This window comes from Physcomitrium patens, chromosome 14 (genome assembly GCF_059467195.1).
Source record: "Physcomitrium patens ecotype Gransden chromosome 14, ASM5946719v1, whole genome shotgun sequence".
NCBI classification, from domain to species: Eukaryota; Viridiplantae; Streptophyta; class Bryopsida; order Funariales; family Funariaceae; genus Physcomitrium; species Physcomitrium patens.
The window spans coordinates 7,850,165-7,874,782 of record NC_143423.1 but is presented as its reverse complement, the minus strand read 5'-3'; the positions used below and the strand labels follow the sequence as shown (position 1 = coordinate 7,874,782).

At 34.6% G+C, this 24,618-nt stretch overlaps 3 protein-coding genes across 3 annotated transcripts; 2 read left to right on the top strand and 1 right to left on the bottom strand.

Annotated features, from left to right (window-relative positions):
• The first annotated feature begins 2,233 nt into the window (after positions 1-2,233).
• Positions 2,234-4,620, top strand: LOC112291761 (transcription termination factor MTERF4, chloroplastic). Its single transcript, XM_024539625.3, has one exon. It carries the CDS (start codon positions 2,754-2,756, stop codon positions 4,515-4,517), a length of 1,764 nt encoding a protein of 587 aa, XP_024395393.1. The 5' UTR covers positions 2,234-2,753; the 3' UTR covers positions 4,518-4,620.
• A 2,020-nt stretch (positions 4,621-6,640) lies between these two features.
• Positions 6,641-9,682, top strand: LOC112291943 (uncharacterized). Its single transcript, XM_024539971.3, has 2 exons — positions 6,641-7,349; positions 7,975-9,682. The coding sequence occupies exon 2, from the start codon at positions 8,105-8,107 to the stop codon at positions 9,473-9,475; it is 1,371 nt and encodes a 456-aa protein (XP_024395739.1). The 5' UTR covers positions 6,641-7,349; positions 7,975-8,104; the 3' UTR covers positions 9,476-9,682.
• A 9,173-nt stretch (positions 9,683-18,855) lies between these two features.
• On the bottom strand, positions 18,856-21,341 carry LOC112291957 (D-amino-acid oxidase). The gene is made up of 4 exons (XM_024539998.3): positions 20,990-21,341; positions 20,007-20,436; positions 19,575-19,908; positions 18,856-19,476 (listed from the first exon to the last, which is right to left on the bottom strand). Exons 1-4 carry the CDS (start codon positions 21,326-21,328, stop codon positions 19,047-19,049), a joined length of 1,533 nt encoding a protein of 510 aa, XP_024395766.1. The 5' UTR covers positions 21,329-21,341; the 3' UTR covers positions 18,856-19,046.
• Positions 21,342-24,618: the final 3,277 nt, after the last annotated feature.

Below are 24,618 nucleotides of genomic sequence, written 5' to 3'. Positions count from 1 at the left end.
AACAAAATGTCGAATTTAGTTTAAAATAAGAGCATAAATTGACTGTTGAAGATTTAAAAGATTTTTTTTTTTTTTTTTTTTTTTTTTTTTCTTTAGTAATAAAATGAGTTGATTATTTATATAGAAGATTGATAATCATTATAGTTGATACTACTCTAATGGCTAGTAAAATGGTTATTGGCTAAGAAAATAGTAAATATAAGTATTTTTTTTATTTCATTTGTGATTACTATTAGTACAAATTATAAAAGAATTTTTTGTATGTTAAAAAATAACATTAGAACATATTTTTAAGTTTAAATGTTGAAAGAAACTTATTAAAATTACTAATATATATTAAGAGTTGATTATATAATTTTCTTTAATGATTTTTAATTTTTTTAATATTAAATATTAATATATTATAGTAAAATGTATAAATCCAATTACTAAATATTTTTAGTATATATTAAATATATATATATATATATATATATATATTCTTATAAAGATAAAAATATCTTCATTTAAAGAATATAAAGATTATAAAATGATGATCCAAAGCTATGTATTTGTTCATCAAATAGTGGTGAAGAAAAAAAAAACTAATAAAAATAAATAAATAAATAAATAAAACACATACACATACACACAAGTCAATTTAGAAGCACATATTGAATCAAAATTATGTAATGTGTAGATGAAACAATAAAAAAATATTTGGAAGAACAAAAAACTAGAATGACATGGTATAATGACCAAATTCTTGAAAATGTGGATAACAAGAACCTTGTTGAAGACACAAAAGTTTGCACATCTGCCTGACATCATCAAAAATTGTAAACTAAGCTCGGTGTTTCATCAGAATGGTGATTCTGAAAGGTTGTTGACTCCGCAGTAGCCCACGTCTTGCAAGGTCTTGCAGTCAGTCCTGAATTCAGGAGTTAAAATGTAGGATCAATGTACATGTCTTAGGGTCTTTCTTCTCACTCATCACCAAAGACATGAAGACGTGCAAGAGGTATGAATAAAGAGATAGCAAGAGACTGTACTGCAGCAGACAAGTGCCATGGCTAGGAATTGAACATGATTCATCAACATCATCCAACAAAAGAACAGATTACACCCCACATTAAAAACACACTCTTCTTACGTGAGCGGACTAATATAGGACATTATAATTTTGGGGTTTTCTTCCAGGATCTAAAACCTTGCACCTTACACAACAGAAGAACAAATGATCTGCCTCATAGCATCCACTGGGACCTTGAAAAGTGCGTGTCTACCATCAATCCTAAGCGCGGAGCCTCAAGTAGGAAAGCGTATGTGCTACTGCATCAAGTAATCTTCTGGGACTTAGTATTTCTAAACTTACGATGGAGGCATTGAATTTGATACTGTGAACCAAGTCACACCAACTCCCTTTCTGATAATTAGCTTGCAGCAACTGCACATCACTTCGAATGTTTTTCGATGGCTGAAAACAGAATCCAAGTTTTCAAATCTATCGAATAACCTGTGTCAACCCTAACCCTCACACAACATGACTGCTAATGAGCTGCGCAGTTCGTCGTCTGTACTATGCTATGATATGCTGTTTTGCACAAGAAGGTTCTAATGACGTCGAGACTGCATCAGAGTTTTCAAGTTCGGCTACTATTGAATCTCACTGTGGCGGAGACAAACAAAAAGAAAAACGTATGGATGCATCAGAATAGTCTGAAACCTACAACTGCTTCTGTATTCCCACAGGGCGTGAATTTCTCACTGGAATGACAATTCACGTCGCTCTGCTTCGAACACAGAATCGTATCCGAGAAAAATTTAGTTGCGAAACTGGAAACCAAAACCGCGGCATCGACGAGAAAGTTGGAAAACGCCAATTACCACCAATCCCCACCGGTTCCTACCAAACCTGACTACGTGACCAGTTGTCCAACCTCTCTTAAATCCAGCAGCTCAGAATTTTATCCATTTAGTGGACTCCCCGGTAATCAAACTCAACGAAGAAAATCTGAAAGACCCAACTACCCTTTGAAATTAGTTCTCCTTGCGATGTGGGTACGCTCAGAAAAGCCAAATAAACTGTCTGGGCTCCACTCCCATTCTTCCCCAAAACCACCCTTCTTGGGATGCGCAACCCATCATCCTCATCTTAATTGATATAGATTCCAAGTTCATCCATTAAAATAGAACTCCTGCTAAAATTTCCATTTACATAATTTCATCCAGGAACGTGGATATGGCTACCGAACCTCGTGGAGGATTCCTTCGATAAGGGCTAGAGATCGAGGGTTGAGGGAATGTTTCGGAAGCGCCACAGCTGGTGGCTTCCAGGATTTACATGAAGTGGTTGTGTTTGTGTGGGAGCGAGGGTTTATGAGACCAGGGTTGTCAGACCCAGCAATGGAGTGGAAGAGGTTTTGGTAGGGTGGTATTTTGGATTTTAATCAAAGCGGTACCCGTTTCGGTGGTTTCATAACTTTCGTGTTTTCCACAGCCATGAGAAGATTGCAGTGTTCAATTTGTAGGAAGGTTTTGGATGTGCTAGCTACAGGGTTGCTTCTCGAGGGTTAGCGTGATCTCTGCGAGAATCTGAAAATGTCATGCGTGGAATTGAGTTCTTTCGGAGCTTAAGAAGTTTCAGTAGGACTGGCTCACATTCATTAACGAGAAGCTAGTAATTCTGAAGCTTAAGAAATTTCAACAAGACTGACTCACGCTCATCCACGAGAATTTTGTTCTTTGGGTCGCAGGAGGTAGGGCTTTTTCCAATGGCGATAGGAATATCGAAAACGATAGGTACTGCAAGTCACTCCCCCGCCTTGCCTCTCGCGCAGTTCTCGTTGAATGAGAATGCTACAAATTCAGCTTCAGCTACAGTTTTGTCCAAAATCTCTTCGCCAAGAGAGGTTTGCAGTAAAGCTGTAAGAGCAACATGTAAGGGATTAGGGTTTATGAAGTGGAGAGATGAAATCGAGGGCAATTTTGAAGGTATGGGTAGTTCATGGTCGAACAGGCTTGGGTTTTGCAATTCGCCGGTCCTCGTAGCGGAAGCTTCATTACGACCAGGTCAGTTTGCTGAACCGAGTGTCACAGCGGAAGAAATGGAGATTTATGAGAAGCAGCTGACAGAGGAGGAAGGTGTTATAGTATATCTCAATTCCATAGGAGTAGACACGGCCAGCCTCGACGAACTTGAAGTCGACCTTCCTACTTCCCTGGCAATTGTGCGTGAGCGGGTGGAATTTTTGCTGAAGATTGGTCTTACTGTGGAAGACATTAACGATTACCCTCTTATCCTGGGGTATAGTGTAAGGAGAAATCTCATACCTGTGCTGACATTTCTGGAAGAACTTGGTGTTACGTCGCAGTCGCTTCCAATTCTTGTGCGCAAGTATCCGCAAGTCCTGCACTCTAGTGTCGTAGTTGACTTGCTCCCGCACGTTGAGTACCTTGAGGGGTTGGGCATTCGACGAGCTGATATGGGGAGTGTTCTCACTCGGTATCCTAATTTACTTGGTTTCAAGATTGAAGGAACCATCAGCACTTCAACTGCGTATCTCGTAATGCTCGGTGTAAACCCTCGCAGACTAGGTTTTGTTTTTACGCAAATGCCTGAGATTTTAGGTATGCGTGTAGGGAACAATATCAAGAGAAAAGTAGACTTTCTCAAAAGTTTTGGGCTGACACAATCCAGCATAGCAAAGATAATTGAAACTCGACCGCATTTCTTAGGGTTGGATTTGACAAATCAAATGCGACCCGTAGTAGACAGCCTCATAGAAGTAGGAGTGGCACAGGATGCAATTAGTCGAGTCATTACGCAGTTTCCAGACATATTGAGTCTTGACGTTAAAGGGAAACTGGCCGAAAGGCTAACATGGCTAACCGAGGACGTCGGAGTAAGTGCGGACGCCATTGGAGGGATCATCGCCAGGCTTCCTCAAATTCTTGCCATCAACACTACGAAAGCCAGTGCAAGGGTCGAGTTTTTGAGACAGGCGGAATTTTCAGCTGCAGACATAGCGTCGATGGTGACTAATTGTCCGCAACTCCTGGCAGCCAGCATTGAAAAGAGTCTCAAGCCCAATTTGGATTATTTAGTGGAGAAGATGGAAAGGGAACTTACAGAAGTAATCGAGTTTCCAGCTTATTTGCTGTACAACTTAGAGGAAGTCGTGCAACCACGTCATGAGGAGATTACGAAGAGCGGTGTAGAATGCAGCTTGGCCTGGATGTTGAACTGTGCCGATGATATCTTCCGACAACGGTTGAGCCTAGAATATGCAGAACAAAGCAACCATAACGAAGAGCCAGATCTCCCGTATATTGTTACACGTCGAGCGCGGCTCATTGATGAATCGGAGGCCCTAAGTCCTCTTGACAGAGAAGACGAAGATGAGAGCAAATCTTTCGTAGAACCAGAAGGCCTGGAAGACTCATCAGATGTTCCCTATGTTGTCACTCGGAGATTGCGTCCAGTGGAGGAACCCCTGGATGATGATGATGATGCACAGAGCAGATTTTTCGAATAGTGTTTTGGTTGCCCAATTCACTCCTCTTGCATCCATCACTACGTAGTATCCCCAATTTTGTGTTTCAACAAGTCTGGTATGACATTCATTGCTTACTAACTCATCTCTCGATTCAGTCATGGTATGTGTGCGTCTAGTCAACACCCTCTTTCCCCTTGCCCCCAAACAAGCATATATTCAGCATGCCTCCGTTTCCTAACAGATCACGACCTTTTTCAGTCGTGACGAGTTTTTCAGAAGATAAATTCTTCTATCAACTGTTAGCAAATGGACTCTGCTCACAAGCAGATATCACTATCTTCAAGTTGCCCACTGTGACATGGACAAGGCGTATATCTCGTGCGAGTGCTACACCCTGGTCGTCCTCGTGATCCCCTGCCTAAGCTACGTTACATCATAATGGAGGGCCTACACAAACCAGAATGTGAGTTTTTTTTTCGTGAAGTAAAACGCGTGGTGAACAGTGAAAAGAGCCACTATTCCGACGTTTACGTTGCAAGCAGTTCAGACACTTTCAATGCCCGGTATCCAGCAGATTCCTCAATTCCTCTTTACCTTCACACTGGTAACCAGCACCTTCAGCAGATATGGGCACTGATTCCAGTTACCACTGGATCGGAGGTCCATGTTCTAGCAAGAATTTAAGATTGGTCACCAATTTCATGGAAGACTCCAACACCTCATCTGTTAATTAGGGGTGGTGAAGAGCTGGGGAATGTCTTCTGGATGATATCTTCTTAGAAAAATGCAAGTCTAGTGGGAACTTAGAATGAGGTAATCTATCAAAAGAACAAAACTATGTGGATGAGGAGAAAGATATTTTTAATAAAACAAATGTTTTAGGAGGGGATGCAAATCTGGTTTAAGTTGGTTCACTAAATGCACATATGTAGAAGGTTTTTCCTATGTTGATTGTTAGAGATATATATATATACATATATATCCACTCATGGTGGTTGAAGTGTTAAGGATATTATAATAATTATAGTTTCATTTGTCTACATCAATTATTTGATTTTCATTTTTTTTTTTTTTTTTTTTTGCAATGTTGTCATATTTTGTTTAATACATGTTTTGATTGAAGTAATGTGTAATTCAAATCAAAAAATTCTGTAAAGTTTTATCATTCAATGGTTTAGTCACCACAATTATTTGTCTAAGTTTTGTTACAAATCTTAACATTAATGTAATATTTGTATTTATGGAAGTTAATATTATGTCTTTGAGCAATGAAACAAGTGTTATACCATGCCAAAAATAGTTGTCTATAATTGTTTTAGTCATATTACTATATATATCTCTATCTATTTAAAAATAATATAATATTAAATAGTTTATTATACTTTGTTGTTTTTCAATTTTATAATCTACAAAAAGAATTTAGTGAAAATTTTGACTAAAGATAAATATCCCTCAAAATTGCATGTAAGTAGTATGAATTATCAATAAACATATGTAGTGAAATTTTAATTAGTTTAAGAATTCATGTAAGTACAAAAATCCTTCAACATGTATAATTGCCTCATCAATTTAAGAAATTATAAATTTTGAAGTGATGAATCTATGTGGATATTTTATTGTTTGAAGGAAGAAGAAGAAGAAAAAAAAAAAAAAAAAAAAAAAATGATTTGCCCCTGAGGTATTTACTTATTACATGTACTATAGTCTCTATGTCATATTCTTTTTACCAAAATTTAAGTGAGGTAATATCAGGTGCCATATCATGTCAAGCAAGGTATAGCTTATGCAACATTATTTTATTTTGGGGTTTTATTCTTCCCTTTGATTAACTTTGACTTCTAGTTCAGTTAGAGTTTGGGGGTATATAAGTGAAGACTCCATAGACATGGCATATTTGCCATTGCCAAATTAAGCCTTGTGAATGTTTTAAGAGAAAAAGAGCTTGTTTTGAAGGTTTCAGCTATGGTGGTTTGCTGCTTTACGTAAAACATCTTGCTTTCTACTTACTACTTATAAACTTGCATTCTTAGATTCTCCCATTGTGGAGTGAGAGTTAGACAATTGAGACAAGTGAGATGGCGAAATTGTCTAAACCGACTGGATTATCGAGAATTGACATCATGGAAAAGCTTCGAATTGGACCGTTTGATGTGGCCGTGAATATGAAATTCTGGAAGACTCTTCTTATTATTCTCCTAGATGCGTGTGATTTCAACGATATAAAATTGCGTCCGGAGCTGTGTGGTCCTTTCCCTAGTGTACGGTCCTTTGCATATATAGAAATCTAGTGCAACAGTTTCATAACAGCCTACGTGTGACCGGCGTTGTTCAGTGGATCCTGGATCCAGCCCTAAGACTCGCAGCAATTATAGGGGATAACACAGCGCACGATACTTTATTAGGCGCCATACCGACAAAGGTGGAAGAGGCTCAACATTTTGTACCGATTAGTTTCGGATGACCTTCACCTTCTACTGTGTCCTTGCTATCCATTGGAGTCAACCTCAGCAGAACCCACTTCGTTGATGTCGCTGATTTGCGTCGTCTACACTGCAGTGACAGGATCGGATGGTAGTGCTTTCGTAGGTCGCCACGAACGTCTCGGTGGAGCTTCTTCGGATGCTGCTGGTTCCGTCGAGGTTTCTCCCTGGCATTGTCGGTAGCCGTGAGTTGCGAGGAGTGGCATTAGGGTGTAGGAGGAGAGTTGTGAGGGTTTCGACACGGTGTGGACAGTTGACTCGCGGCGTCGAGGTGTTGTGGAGCCAGCGGAGAAGGGTTGTATGAGTGTTGCGGATTTTTGACCTCCATTTTTGATGGTCAGTGGGGTTTTTCTTGGAGCTGCATCGGAGATCTTGGTTTGGGGCTTAATAGGTACGTACGCTAAGGTTTTCAGTCATTGTCCTGGGCGTCGGTATTTTTCCGACGAAAACTGTGGTGCTTTTATTTGGAAGCTTAGCACGCATGTAGGTGCTGTAGAAGAAAATGTATCTTTTGAGTTGGCATATTCCACTATGAGCATTTTTTCAATGCGATAGTATTGTGGCAACGCTGTGATTTTCGCCCCATCTTTGCTGTAAAGAATGCTATCACCTGGAAAAATGTACTAGAGTTCATATTGCTCCAGTCTATAGAACCAGATCTGCACATAAGAAATACTTGTAGCTATGTTTCGGACCTCTCCACCACTTGTGGTAGAAGACTCGTACGCATAGAGAGTTGAATGATTTGAAAGCATGAATCCTTTTCTTCTTCATCAATATAGTTTCTTGAGCAGGTGATTAAAGTCTGTTCGCGAACCCTTAACTGTGAAGAATTTTTACAGAGGAACGTCTATATTCGTGGTTCATGTTCAATTTTCAACCCTACCGACGGGTTGCCAAGTTAAGCAACAGTTATTCCATAATTTTGTTAACTTGAACTGGTGAGAGATTCTCAGTTCTTACCGGATATTTGCACTAAGAGGATATAACTCACGTCACGAATGTCGTTTTTGCAGATGCCTGTCGAAGTGAAGGGTCTGAGCCAGAAACGTTCGCGGCATAGGTATCTAAAAAGTCTGTCTATTAAACCAGATCCCGTCACGCACTCTTCACATCTTGAGCTTTCGGTGTCTGAAGCATCGGGGTATGAGCGGAGAACAGATTGGTTGGCCTCTTCGAAGGAATCCTCCACAGTATGCTTCGGGAGTGAATAGTAGTATCGACTCGATGCCCCCAGAGATGACCAATGCAGGAGCTCAGAGACGTCCGGAGACTGCTAGGGCGATGCTCTGTCCAGAACAAATTGTCCAACGATCTTCTCGGGGCGCATACATCGACGATGGGACAGCACCATCACCCGCCATTCTTACAACCACCCAGTCTGCAGCACGGGAAGCGCTTAATCAGTTCTGTAAAGATTTTTTGGCACCATTTAAGACAGCTAATGTTGAAGTGCAAACGGCCATGAAAGTGCAGATGATGCAACGCTTGAGCGTGCCGATTGATGCACCAATAGTCGACCTAAGACACTTGGTTCAGGCTTGCCTTTGCCAACTGTTGTTTGCTGACTTCGAAAATTCCTCTTTTGGCATCAGACGTGCAGGACAGTCCTCGTGGCAGCAAGAACATTCGAGAGATTGCTTTCAACAGTTTCTGAAGTACAAAGTCAAGGGTGAAACAGTAGCCAAATTGTTGAGAAACGAGTTAAATGAAACGCATATCTCAGACTTCTGTACGAAGAAGTTCGAGATGCTCCTAACTCTGGACGCGGGGGGTGGATTCTTTGAAGGAGCTTTGTCTACCAATGAAATAAGTAAAAAGCACCTCAATCACCCCTTCTACAGGAGTTTTTTAGGCGCAGCAGTGTCTTTCTGGCTGCTCCAGAGGTTGGCGTCTTCGTTTGAGGACAGAGTCATGCCGATCTACCCCGAGCGAGAGCATAGATTTGACAGGAATTACATGATATCTTCCGTGCCTGGAATGGGTGACGACGAGGAGGACAACGACTACAACCTTGCGGTTCTATTAACTGTCTTTCCTGGTTTTCGAGTGAACATGAGCGTTGTGAAAACCTGGGTGTACCTTGTTGAAAGTCCCTATCTTCCATACATCTCTCGTCCTCCCGACAATGAGAAACCACTATACGTGAAGCGTGCTGATAGGTACAGGAATTCACAATTAGTAACGTCGACAACGAACTCTGCCCAGCCTAGTCATCAAGGCTCAGGACAACCACCGACGAGGTCGCCTCCGTCTGCTCATTCAGGCTCATGGCAACAACCGACAACCTCGCCTCCGTGTGCCACTTTTTCGGGCTCAGGGCAACTACCGACGAGGTCGCCTCCGTCTGCTAGTTCATGCTCAGGGCAACAACCGACAACCTCGCCTCCGTGTGCTACTTTTTCGGGCTCAGGGCAACTACCGATGAGCTCGCCTCGGTCTGCTCGTTCAGGCTCAGGGTATTCACAGGGGACGCCGAACCGACCTCCAAATCAGCGATCTGCCTGGAAAAATTAGACTGTAAACATGTACATTTCCTCTCTCTCTTCACTCTGCATGTTGTTGCAACATGCCTGCTTATCGCTAAAGTTAGTGTTATCGATATCTGTCTCGCTCAGTTTTTAGTAGAAAGTTAAGCCATGAATACTCTGCATGTGGGAGCAAGTGGCAGGATGCTTTGTTGATTGTACGTTGGTTGAAAATGTCGGATTCAGTGTTGCTCAACTTTCAGCTCCTCGCTCTCTCTCCCCTCAGTCGTAGTCTTCAAGCCAAGTCCCGGTCTCCGGGTCCAAGCTATGTTGCTTGATTCACAATGGTCCTCACACACTCCTATAAATCACCCTCAGCCAGGAGACACCTTCGCCCAAAGATCCAGATCCCTAACAAATTAGCAGTCCACCAAGTTTCACTCTGCAGCTTCATTATTACCATGTGGGTTCTCCTCCCAACTGTGATCGTCTTATCCTACAAGAGCGCACATTATTTATCTATAATTCCTCAGAATTAACCAGTCATTTCTTACCGGTAATTATCACCCTAATTAATGAGGTTATAATATCAACTCAAATGTGTAAACTTATCCTTCTCTCCACATCATTAACCTATAGTAATTTCAGTAGTTTATTTATTTCTTTAGATTCACTTTTTGCAACCTATCATCTCGGATTGTGTGATGGAATTCCAGTGACAAGATTGGATGGCAAAACTTTTGGTGTTCACAAGTGTCCGATGGAAAGTATCATATCGTGAAAGAATCATACAGCCTATTTAACTTGCTGGCATGGATTTTCAAACGTGGCTAGAATATAGTCAAATTACTAAATTACAAATTGTTGGTATGCAGTAAATTTATTGTTAGTTTCAACTCAAAAACCACCTCAAGCTCAGAGAATGATTCATTCCAAGTTGTGTGAAATATTCATGGTACAATTGGAATGGAGACATAAAAAATCTAACAGGATTTGATGACTTCTGTATCTCAATTTTTTTCTTATCCTAAGTAATGATCTAATACAACGTAAAAAGGAAAAATAATGTTTCAAATTTTCTATATGTTTACTTGATATCAGTTTTACACTATAACCTAAAAAAGTCTTATACATATGTATATATATATATATATATATTCCACTATGGACATGATCTGTTGATAGATTATAGTCCTACTTCAAGATCAACAACAAAAGATTTCATTAAGTTTTGTAATATTTAGTATATAACTCAATAATAGCCATAAATTTTAGATTTTATTTTTATTTTTTATGATAAACTAATTTTTCTTTATTAGATCATTGATAAAGATAAATCTAAATAATACCTTAGTTGAAAAGAAAATTATATATTAAAATGGATTGAACAAAGATATTGTCAAAAGTATGAATCTACATGAATTTATTAAAAAATAAAGATTATATGTACAATTAAGAAAAATTATTATTATATATTAAATTATTAGAATTTATATTGCCATGTATGAAGAAACCAAATAGACTTAAACTAAAATAAGAATACAAGACATTAATGTAGTCTTAGTCTTACTTCTATATATAACAGCTATATAAGGCAATGAAGAAGCTCCTAAAGATTGTAAGACTTATAGGACACTTTTTTTGGTTTCAAAAGAAAAACTTTTCTACAAGAAGTTTATATAGCCACATGGTGCATTCAATGACACTTATAAGTCCAACCCTCAAATAAAAAACTTCTTGAATATTCTTTTAGGAATTCATGTCAACTTAGTCAATTTCTACTTATTACATGATTTTTTTTTTTTTTTTTTTTTTTTTTTATCTTTATTAAGTTATAATTTATCTAATAGGTATAGGTATTTGCAACAAGTATTTTTTAATTCCATATATATTTATTTTGGTAGCCAAAATATCTAATAATTAAATCTACAAAATAATAATCTTAAATTTAATAATAAGCCTAATTTTTTTAAATATGCATATATATATATATATATATATATATACATATTTTATAATATACAAGTAATATCATATTATTATTTATAAATTTATTGCTTATATATTATTATATATACATACATATATAAACACATATACACACATATATATATTAAAATAAAAATTTAAAATATAATCATAAAATGATTAGATATAATTTTAAAAAATATTATAATATCAATAAATAACAATTAAGAACTACAAAAATTAAACATAAGAAAATATATCTATATATTTGTCTCTTCTATAAAAGAACTTAGTAGAAAGATAAATACATGGGACAAAGAAGGAAGACAAAACAACTTATTGATTGTATCAAAAGACTACATTGACATGCATGATAACAATGCAAGATCGAAGCACAATCCTACATTGCATTAATGATTTCTAGAGCACTATTAGAACATTGTTCATTTAAATCTCTAGCTATGTTTTTGACTTTTAGAGCATTATCAAGATCCACCTATTTCTTTGTTTTCTCCAAGAATGTTGCAATATAGATATCAAATGATTTTTAGTTGGAAAATTGGAGAGTTGATTGGAATAGAGAGCACCTAAGAAGTACAACTTAGCTTGTGAGAGGGTCATAAATTTGGATTTGGTTTTAATTTGCAAATCATATCTAACACTTTGTTCTTATTTTGGTTAAGCCAATTGGTTACAAATTATATTTACTACTCTATTATCTTAATTTGAGGAGACTTGAGATCTCATTAATTTGAGGAGACTTGAGATCTCATTAATTTGAGGAGACTTGAGATCTCATTAATTTGAGGAGACTTGAGATCTCATTAATATATATATATATATATATATATATATATAAAGAATCTTGTTGCATAGACTAAAAATTGATACTAGTAAGCTTGAATAATCATATAATTCAATTAAAGAAGATTAATGAAGATTATTTATTGGCAAGAGCTATAATTTTATTGGGATTGTTGTTGAATTTTATATAAAAACTAAGAATTCAAAGAATGCTAGGTAATTGCTAAAAATGTTGCATTAATGGGATGAGTGAAACAACATACATCATTGACATATGGTAGTTAAACATAACTTTATAAATAGAAGTTTCACATAGATTTCCAAATTGATGAGATATTGGTGCAGAGAACCAATTGAGTGGAATACAATTTAAAAATAAATAAACAAGTATGATCCACCAATGATCTTTCTTTCCTTAGATCTTAAGGTTACAAATCACTAGAATGTAAATGATGCAAGAAGAATACTATTTGATGTTATAGCCATCTTTTCGAGCATTTATTAATTAATAGCATGTATTTTTTCTTGCTCTATATTGGAATTGTTAAGGATGACAAATTTACAAGCATTACATTCAAAATTTGAGTTTGAAATTGTGAGAGCAAATTAGTATAGATAGGTTGACTAGTGAAAGTTAATTGGCTTTAATATATAAGTCTAACTTTCAAGTTGATTTTGTTAATTTTGATTGAGAGTTTAGATATACAAATGTTTGGTGGATAAGTTGTTCGAAGATACAACATCACATCTTAAATCAATTCAAAGTTGAAATGGGCATATAGTTTTTCTTTTGTTACTAATCTTCAGCTATTAAATAGAAAATTTATGACGTTTATGTACAAACAAAAGTAATTCAATATTTTCTTTTTTATTCTATTATTGATAATTATTTTAGGATAGAATATTTTTTTGAATTTTTAATTCTTTTGAAGATATATCTATTATTTTATTTTAGTATATTATCAAAAATAGTAATATAAGTATTCTTTTTATACAAAGATAATATTAACTGTGTATTTTTAATCTTTGCATGTAGCCTAAAACTTTGAAGGCTTTGTACACGTGTTTTAATTTTTGTCTTACTCATACATCAAATTTGATTATTATTACTATATAAATTATTCAAATACATAGCTTTTTAAATATTATAGTCATGTGACTATAGTATTAAAACTTTGATGTATTAGTAGATGCAGTGGAATGTGGATTAGAGGTTTGCAGATCGAAAAGACAATAGAGATTGATAAGAATAATAGGATTCTAAAAGACTTGAAGAAACTAAGGACAAATCTGCTAAAGACAATACTTATTGTAAATAGAGAGATTTATGGTCATGTACATGGTAAAAATAAAAGCAAGTCTTTTGTGAGAGTTTATACTCATATAAGCTTGCTTAAACTAGAAATTGATGATCTCTTAACTTTAGTATTTTGAATACTAAGATTTACTAATTGTAAAGCTTTAAAAAACTTGCCAAAACAGTTTGTTCTCAATATTGTTGAATATATGTATTCTTGGTGTATCTATGGTAATCTACTGGAAGGACGTGCCCTCTAATTATTTTTATCTCTAATTGAATTAATTCCGTGAAAATAACAAGGATTCAACTTAAATATATATATATATATATATATTTCAAATAAGTTTTTGATATTTTGAATTAAAAAAGATTAAATAAGATTAATAATAAATCTCAAAGTAATTTTAAATACCACCATTAATTATATATATATATATATATAGACCATAAGATTTCAATAAGGACAATAAAACACCAAAGATAAGAATTGTCTCTACTTAGATTTGTTGTATAGTATATTAATTTTAATTAATCATGGCAACAAGTTATTTTGTTTAAGTCACTACATTACTACTATATTTTAATATAATTTGTTCTACCTCAAGTATTTAGTTTTTAATTGGGTTTGACATATCCAATCCACTATAGGTTCTTATTTAGACCATCTTGATTTAGATTTGTCTACTATTTATATCCTACTACTTTGGATTTATCTATTATCTAAATCCTATTGATTTAAGTCTAATTACTAATTAATCAAGAAAATTAATACTATTCTAAAATTTATATCCTTAATAAGGTATTATAATTTTTTCAAATTATAATTTTATAGAATAATTATTCCATTAAATCTTTTTATTGTTTATTTTTTGAATGATTTATCTTTAAATATTTTTAAAATAATAATATTAATAATTTGAATATAAATAAGATCTTATTTTTTAAAAAAATTTAAAAGCTATTGATGTTAGAGCATTATACTAGAAAATAAATTCATAAAAATTAAACTATAGATGTAAGGTCAATAGCTCGTCTATGGATCTAATAACATTATTTCCTTGTCAAATCAAATTTCTTTGTAGTTGTAATACAAAATTTCAAAGAATGTTATCATCTGTAGAAATATTTTAAAAAAATGCTTAAAAGAAGCTTCATACACTATATTCAATCATTTTCTTCTTCTTAATATTTTCCTCTTTTTTTTATATATACAAGAAGAATAAGAAGAAAAACTAATCAATATAGGCAATATTAATTGGTGGTGCCAAAAACTAATAATTGGATAATTTTTATATCAACTTTGGCATATTATTCTTTATCAAGGTATATGGTTAATACTTTTTTATTATAATTAATCATTATATTCTTATGAAGTCTGATCTTTTCACTCTTTAAAACCTTTTTTAATCAGTTCAAGTTATATCTATTGGTAGTAAGTATTAAATATATGAATCTAGTGAAACTTGTTATAAAATAAGATTCTTAAATAAAATAAGAAAGAAGAAAAAATTACTAAAAATTTGTAATTGTGTTAATTCGATTATATAACTTTCAACAATATTTGTAGTTTTTTGCTTTAAATATTATTAATTACACTTTAAACAATAATTGCATATATAATTATTATAAATGGTAATCTTATATGAATAATTGATAGAAAGTATTACTATAATAATATATTAATATTGTTATACAAGACCTTTCAATTTATAAGTTAATTTTTACTTTAAATTTGTAGGCATGTGAAAGACTTGAGGCAATAATAGCTTACAAAATTTTATACCAATCTAATAATTCAATTAGAGAATTTTATTTATTCAAGTTCATTGATCATGATTAGAATTATAATTAGGATATTTTAATAGGTCTTAAAATAAATTATTATATAATAAAAATAAACAATTGATATTTATATATAAATGAGGTGGTTGAAAATTGTTTTATTTTTTATTTTTTATTATAGTCTTATATATTAAAATTATAATTTCCTATTATCCATGGATGTTAAAATTAAAATATGTATATTAGAAAATTGTGGCTACATAGGATATTTTCCATCTACAACCACATATCTATGCATTTTCAAATAAGACTTTATTTAATATGACATCCTAAATATTAAATATTAAAAAACAATAATAGAAATAGTTATTGAAAGTTTTATACTTCTTCAATACAAATACCTTTATTTAAATATTTTATTATAGCTAATTATTAAGCTATAGTAGCTTGACTTGTATACATCAACAATAGATGTTGATTTGTTATTTGTTTTGGCTTCTTATCTTATTACTCGTGACACAATGACATCAAATGATACTTTATAAATGCATCTCTAATTTCTTTATTAAACCACCAAATCATATTCGTATAATTATTTAAATTATTTTAAAACTCTTTTCTATTACAAATATATAACAGATTTTATCTTCTAGATGTCACCAAATTTGACTTCTAAATGATTAAAAGAATAATCTGAATATATAAAAGATTTAAAGTTTACCAATTAAATCTATGACGGTGGTAGATCCTTGTGATATTTAAAAAATGGATGTAGCCACTCTATCAATAATTTCAACTTAACCATGTATATAATAATATATTTTTTTTCTTTTTTCATTTTTATTACTGCTATGATGATTAATAATACTTATCAGAAAATTGAAAGATTATCTAACTAAAGAATTGTAAAATTTTGACCTTTTGTCTTATTTCCTAAATAAAAAGTTATATTTACTATGATATAATATTGTATCTAACATTTATACTTTATTTAAAATCTTATAATCAATAGTACAATTTACTTGGCTAATAAGGTAACCTCTCACCTTATGATTTCTTACCTTATTTAGTATATTTTTTATTTGAAAAAAATAAAAAAAATAAACAAAATTAAGGTTATGCAACAAAGTATTCTTATGATATTTACAATTTAAAAGCCTGTTTTATAATATTTATAAGTCAATAGCAATAATATTTATAGAACGTATAGTGGTTTTTTTTTAACTCTAATAGATATAATATAACATAAAAATTATATTATTAAATTTAATTATGACTCTTTAATCTCTAATAAAATAAAATTTCTAATTTTCTAATATTATATATTAGTAAATTTATCTCTCATTTGATCAATCTACAACCTTAATATTTTTTTTTATCATCATTATCAATTTTTTCTCCTCAATATTTTATATGATAGATTCTTAATTATTTTAGTTCAATTAAATATACATATTTAGTAACTATTTAAAACAAAATTGTAGTAAATTATTATAATTATGAAGTCAAACAAAAAATTTAAGGTTATAGGTATTTTACAATTTTATATCTATATATATATATATATATATATACATGTTTGTGTGTGTGTGTGTTATCTGCCCAAGATAACTATACTTGCATGCAATGGTGTTACCTTTTTGAAGAACCTATGGTCGCCTATGGATGATATCTTCCAAAGTACCCCAACGGCACAATGTCCAAGGAGCAGTAAGGAAGGAGATAAGGTGCTATTACACGGCTGCCAAAATTAATAAGTATACTGTAAGTTAAAAGGATATTTAAAGGTTGGAAAAAGCACAATGGGGTAGTTGAAAATTAATACAATACTAAGTGAGTCCCAAGCACCAGCACCACAAATTAGATAGTGTTGGGCTAGAGGCAATGTGATTCCAACTAAGTAATAAATTATGTCTTTCTTCTTTTCCAATCATTGTGTGTATTGTATTTGGTCTTGCAAGGTCTTGTCCCATGCTTGCCAATAACCCCAAAAGCTTGAATAACAATATATCAATTTAAACCATTTATATTTTAGTCTTGAATTTTTTTCAAATTTTATCTTAATCAATTAAAATGTAGCAACAAAGCTCTTTTGATAAAATATCCAACCAACTTTAGGTGAATTGTTTTATGTTTTATATTTCTAAAGCTTCAACTTGCTAACAATAATAGATTAGATATTTTGTTATTATATTTTATTTTCAAATAAGGATAAGTTTTAAAACAACATAAATTTTTTAAAAAAGTATTTTTACTTCAAGAGATTAATTTTTTAAAAATCCAATAAATTTATGATATAAAAAAATATTCTAAAAAAATAATTTTATTTCTTTGTTAATATTTTTATTTGATTATTTTAAAAATAGTAACACTTTTTTACTTGAAAAAAGTGTTAATATGTTTTACTTGATTATTTTTACATGATCATTTATTTGTAGATTTTAGTAAAAAATTAATACCTTTTTTCTTACATTGATGCTACAATCTCTTTCTAAGTTAAGTGAATTATTCAAATTTTAATTATGTTGATAAGAGGTATTTTTATTAAGATAATCTATTTTAGTATTATCCTACTTAAAAATACATTCTAAGATATATTAAAAAATAAAAAATGAAATTATAAAAAAATTAATTGAATTAAATTTTATAGGATAGTTTTATTATTATCTATCATATAGAATATTTTCTACTAGTATTAAACAAAATTCAAATAAACGAATTTATATTTAAAAAATAAGTAAATGATGTGAAAAGCTTATTAATTTAAACTTAATAGTAATTGGGAGATATAAATTTCCAATTAGCTTAATTTAGTTTGATTCAATTAGTCATGCATGAAAATAATTTATATGTGTATTTTAAATATATAAATAAATATATAAATGCATTTATTTATATTTATATTCATATGTACATTTATTTAAAGATATCTTTTAAGATAAAGTATTTTTGCTGCACTCACAACATAACGTATTTTTTTTAAAGAAAAGAACCAGTTTTTCTCAAACACCAAAATATTTAATTCAAGATTGTTTGAGTTTGACAACACATTTTTAAACTAGTCCAAAACTTTGAGTTTCTAATTATTCATTCATTTTAATCTTATAAATGTATGATAAGAGTTTTACTAAATTTTTAGGTGGTTTAAAAAAAAAAAAAAAAAATCTAATTAGGGTTTACAAAAAACATACAATAAATGTAGAAGTGTATTTGTATGTGTAATCAATAATTGTGGTTAAAGTTGATATATATAATTAACTTTGTAAAAACGTCAAAAATTACTTTTATATATGAATATATGTATAATCGCTTGTTGATTATTGTGTGAGATACTTTTGGTCAAAACGTCAATTGATACATATACATTTGCATGAAAGACCGAAGATTCCAGGTACGGAAGCTTTCATCTGCCTGTGCATTGTTCAGATCGTGTGTTGCACTTTCAGTAAGAGCTTGCAATTCGTTTTAGTACAAGATTAAGTGCATTTATAGCACAATTATCATGTATTCGTCAGTCAATACTCTAGAATATTTTCCGCAGGCTCAATACTTTGAAAGATAGACCGAGATCATAATGATAAATAAAACAAGTATAATGGTTGTATTTAACAAAAAGGGAAGACTTGACAAGATCAGTTACAAAGTCATTTCACAAAAGAAAATGACATGGAAATGGGATCAGCTAAATGATGATGTACACGTTCATTGCACTACTCAGGCATAAATTTACAGACACGTTACTTAGATCAGTGATACGGAATACATGCTACCGACGAGACCTGAGCCTTGAAAATCTAGAAGGATCAAAAGCCTTGAGACTGCAGGTTTTGGGAACACCGTCCACAATGAGCTCAGCCAATGCAGCCCCAGTCGCTGGAGCGTTGAGAATACCCCAACAGCTGTGCCCAGTAGCCACATATGCGTTTTCCAAGCAGGGCAGTTTCCCAATCACAGGCACATTGTCTTCGGAGCAAGGCAAGAAACACGCCTGCGCAACTGACAGCTCCGCATCGACTAAATGGCTGGATACTGTGGCTGCCACTCTTCGCAGCATCGCCGTAGACTCGGTTCTAGGTAAGATCTCCCGGGCGTCTTCAGGCACCTCCACTTCCTCTGACATCCCACACACGTAGACTTCTCCTGTGCCTCGCGGGTAAATCTCAGGGTCTATTGATTTCCCCTCCCTCGTCTTATACCTGAATGGTAACACAAACTTCTTCAGTCTCTGATAATAGGACTGGTCCTAACATCAATTAATAGAATCGAGAAATGTTTTAATGTTTCAATGACTTACTTGAGAAACAGGGTATGAGGCGAGATTGCATTGGGGTCCTTCGGCAGGAGCACAATACTGTGAGCTTTCAAGCCACTGACGGTGGTGAGGGAGGAGATCAGCGGGTTGCGGCTTGACCATGGTCCCATGGCCAACACAACGGCATCTCCAGTGATAAGCTTCCCGTCAACAACCACTCCCGTCACTCTCTTGCCTTCTACTTTCACTTCCTGCACTCCACCTATCAGCAAAGAAGCCCCATATTTCTCTTGAGCTTCCGAGAAGACTGCCCTGGTGAAGAGCTGAGGATGCACCTGAGCGTTGGTTAAGGTAGTGCCAATGGTGGAAGGAGACCCTGCAGAAATTAATCTTCGTGTGAATCGATGAGCTAACAGAATTAAATCCCAGAATCTGAGCGTGTTGGACAGCACAAGGTTGCGTGATTTGGAGCACCTTTGATGGAGCCATCGATCCAGCCAGGCGTGCCGAGCTTCGGAGCTGGCTCAGATACTTGCTTTGGGTTACGTGGCTCCTCCACGCTCACACTGAGAGCCCCAACCCGCCGGTAGCCATAGCTCTCGCCATCGAGCTCTTTTGCCAACTGTTCATGCAGTGCAAAACTCGCGCGCGCAAGATCTTGAACTGCACTACCATCACACCAATCCAAAGCCAAGAATCCGCCGGCCTTGCCCGAAGCTGCACAAGCAATTTCTGTTTTTTCTACCACGGTCACCTTAGCCCCTAGCTTTCCCAGGAAGTACGCCGTGCAGCATCCGATCACACCACCTCCAACAACAATGACATGTTGCGGGTTCCAGCCATAGCTTGATGCCGTGGCTTGAGGAACTGTGGTTCCTGAAGCACCCGAACCCGACATTGAACCCTAGAGAAAACGCAGATTCTGAGTAAGAGGGCGGAGTAAAGCAAACAAGCACCAAAAAAAACATCCAGTTTATCAGGCATACAAGTTTGGGGGTGCGAATTTAATCTTCCCAAGATCAGATTGAATTAATCGTGGGTGATTCCGGCTGAAACAGCTGTAACCTAGAATTCTGCTGTGAGATCAAAGTTCACATGCCGCTTCCAAAACCACTTCAAACACGCTTGACAGTGCAAAACTCTCTTGTGACGTGCGAGTCTAATTCGATTGAAACGAAGAACTATCCTTCAGTGTGTGTTCATGAAAACACATTCAGAGTGAATAAAACAATTACTGATTGTGCATTTGTAGGCACAAGGCGGTTGGAGGGAACAGAGAGTGACTTTCACATTCTACAGACTCATGCCTCGTCTAAAACCAATCTATTCACATTAATATCATGTTCACCAACTTATTCCTTTACACCCCCAATTACAACCACGAAAAATCCCACCACAGCAGCCATTGAAAAACAAAATTTTAATTTTTTTCAAAAGTAGAGAAATGGCTCGAGTACCTCTCTCCGCGCTCGCCCAAATCCGAACCCTACACTCCTCTCCAACCCTGAGCTCCCCCCTGAGGATGCTCCAACATCACCCGCACACCCAAGCGCCGAAAATCGACCCGAAATTCCGAACCTAGATGAAGAAAAGGTCAAAGAAATCCCAACCCTGTTGCCACTTGTGTAAAACCCGCCAGCACCACGGTGTACGTCCAAAAGAGAGACTTCCAGTCCGGAGTAGCTGGAGCGGCAATGTGCGAAGGGGGCAATGTAACTACTGAGGGAGCAGCGAGGACGAAGAAGAGGAAGAAGCGGGCGGTGCTGCTGCAGCAACAACACTGGCATGGAATCCATTGTTGGCCTCGCAACAGCAGCAATGTCCTCTCTCACTGTAGCCTTGCCCACTTCTGTATGTATCGGCCACGTCAGCCCCGCCGACGTAGCGGCTCTGCCTCGCCCTCTATCCTACGTGGCCCCTCTCATGCGCCATGTGTCACTGGTCCTCCAATCGGCTCCCGCTGCTCCCTCAGTAGCTTCAATGAATTGTCTAAGAGTCACACTCACCTGGGGAATCAAAACAAATGATTATGGTTGAATTCATTCATTTATATTTACCAATAGTTTAACTATGCCTTGCTAGAAGATGAAGGCAATAAATTAAAGACTGCATCCAATCTACCACAATTGCAAAAGCAACGCTGCTTTTTGTTGACAATGTTTAGAAAGACACAAGAGTAATAGTAAGTCATACACACACACAAGAGTAGTAGTAAGTCATACACACAAGTTTATATTATGTAAATATTATGATGAGTGAGGAGGAGTGTTGAGATCATTAAATGTAGCCGGCGCTCTCCATAATATGTACTGTAGACTATTGCTTTTCTGTGATCTTGCAAGATCAACAATTGTTGCCTCATTAAAACCTTATCTAGGAAAACCTTATTTTATTTAAGGACAAAACTATAGATGAAGGAAAAAGAGTACAACATCATTTTCTTTAATTATTTAAAGAACTCATTAACTTTCTTATTAAAGAGAAGCAAGTCGCCGCATACCAATGCCATAAGTAAGTCGACGATGGTTGCTTGATGGGAGAGCTTTGGTGAAGAGATCAACAATGTTATTTGTAGATTCAATTTTCTTAATTATAAGTGCTTTATCAGTAAATAAGTCATGGATATAACTAAAATATTTTTGATCAGTAATCAAGTCATGAGTATAACTAAAATACTTTGGATCAATATGCTTTGTCTTGTCGCCTTTAATGAAACCAATTTGCATTTGTGCAATACAAGCACTATTATCTTCATGCAAGATAGTTGGAGAATCATCATATGAAAATCCACACGTTGTTTGAATGAATTTTTCAATTGATCGCAACCAAATACATTCTCGAGATACTTCATGTAAGGCAATAATTTCTGCATGGTTGGATGAAGTTGCAGTTATTGTTTGTTTCACTGATTTCCATGATATTGCAGCTCCATGTCTTAAGAATACATATCATGTTTGAGATTTAGCTGTTGCAATATCAGATTTATATCCTGCATCACAATATCCAACCAATTTTGGATCTGCAGATTGTGTGTAGTATAATCCCAAGTCTTCAATACCTTTTAAATAACATAATAAGTATTTGATGCCATTCCAATGTCGTAGTGTTGTACGTGCACTATGTCTTGCAAGAATACTAACTGCAAATGCAATATCTGGTCTTGTAGATGTAGCTAAATACAAAAGTATTCCAACCGCTGCAAGGTATGGATATTGGTCTCCCAATATTTCCTCCTCCTCCTCCTCGCATGGACGGTATGCATTATGACCATCACGACCATGTCCAACCATTGGTGTAGACAATGGATAAGCATCAATCATATTAAATCTTCACAAAATTCGTCTAATATACGTTAGTTGGTAGAGAAAAATGCTACCATCTGTTAGATGCATAATCTGAAGACCAATGCAGAAAGTTATTTTTCTTAGCATTTTCATCTCAAATTCACGTATAAGTAGGTTTGTAGCTGTAACACATGTAGATGTAGTGCCCACTAGGTTAAGATCATCAACATATACAACAATGATCACAAAACCAATTTTATCTCGTTTGATAAACAAACAAGGGATTAGTGGACTACTTATAAAATTATTTGTAATTAAATAATCTCAAAAACATTGATACCACATTCGTTCTGATTGTTTTAAACCATACAAGGCCTTACATAATTTAATACCATGATATTTTCCTGGAGCGGGTTGATTTGGAGTTCTTGTTTTTAAGCCAAGTAGAACTTTCATTTAAATATTTGCATCAAGAGAACCATATAAATATGCAGTTATTACATCCATCAAATGTATCTTAAGGGTGGCATGAATTGTCATTCCAATAATATATCGAAATGTAATTGAATCCATGACTGGAGAATATGTGGATTCATAATCAATGCCAAATCGTTGAGTAAATCCTTGAGCAACAAGACAAGCTTTATAGCGGGTTATTTAGCCTTGAGCATCTCGCTTGCATATTAATATCATTTTATATCCCACAGGGTGAGATGTAAGAGTGTCTACAATTAGACCAAAGACTTTCTTCTTACGCAAAGAGGCATACTCCTCTTCAATAGCAGTTTTTTATTTTGACCAATCTGAGCGACACATCGCCTCTTCGATGATTTGAGGTTCAAGATCATCTTCCTCACAAGAAAGAGCTTCTATAATCATATATGCAAATGATTCATCTATTGTAATAGATGGTCTATCTCAAATATCATTTGTAGCATAATACAGAATAAATAATTCTTTACTCAACTTGTTCTTATTCTTTCCAATTCCAAGGTTGTTTTTCATAGGAATTGAAGGTACATTATGCATGGATATATCATCATGAATTGATAGTCTTGCAAGATGAGTGGCAATTTCTTGAGAAATAATAACAGGATTAATTAATTTTATAGCTTTCTTCTTACGTAGTTGCTTATTTGGTCCACGAGTTCTTTTAGTTGTTGTTGTTATAACTTGAGGTATTGTAGTGAATGGCACTGCAATCTCAGCAGGTGCATTCTGAGCCTCATTAATAGAAACTCTTCTAATTCTAGGTGCATCATTGAAGCCATCAGGTGTTTCATCCGCGATCCGTTATAAATGCAAAATCTTACCTTCAGTTTCTGCCAAAGATGTCCTAGGATTGGGATTCATTGTAAACGTTTCTAGTGCTTCAAATATGAGTACTTTATTTCTTTGTTGATTGGATATTCCTCCTTGAAAAGATGGAAATACAGTTTCTTCAAAACGACAATTTTGTAAATGTGCACGTAATAATGTGCCAATTGATGGATCAACAATACAAATAATGCTTGGTGAATCAAAACCAACATATATGCCTTCTTGTCGATGAGCTCCAATGGTACACCGTTGTGGTTCTGGTACTTAAAATATAAAGTCAAATAAAATGATAAACTTGAACTTGAAAAAACATTATATATATATATATATATATATATGTTAAGGAGAGAGTTGTAGATTAAGGCAACAGAACAACAATAAGATGGCGGCAGTAGGCAGTGGTAGGGTGGCAGGGCGATAGGGTAGCAGCGGCGGTAGTGGTGGATTCGGTGGGTGTTCGGCGGCAGGCGCGAGGTGCACTA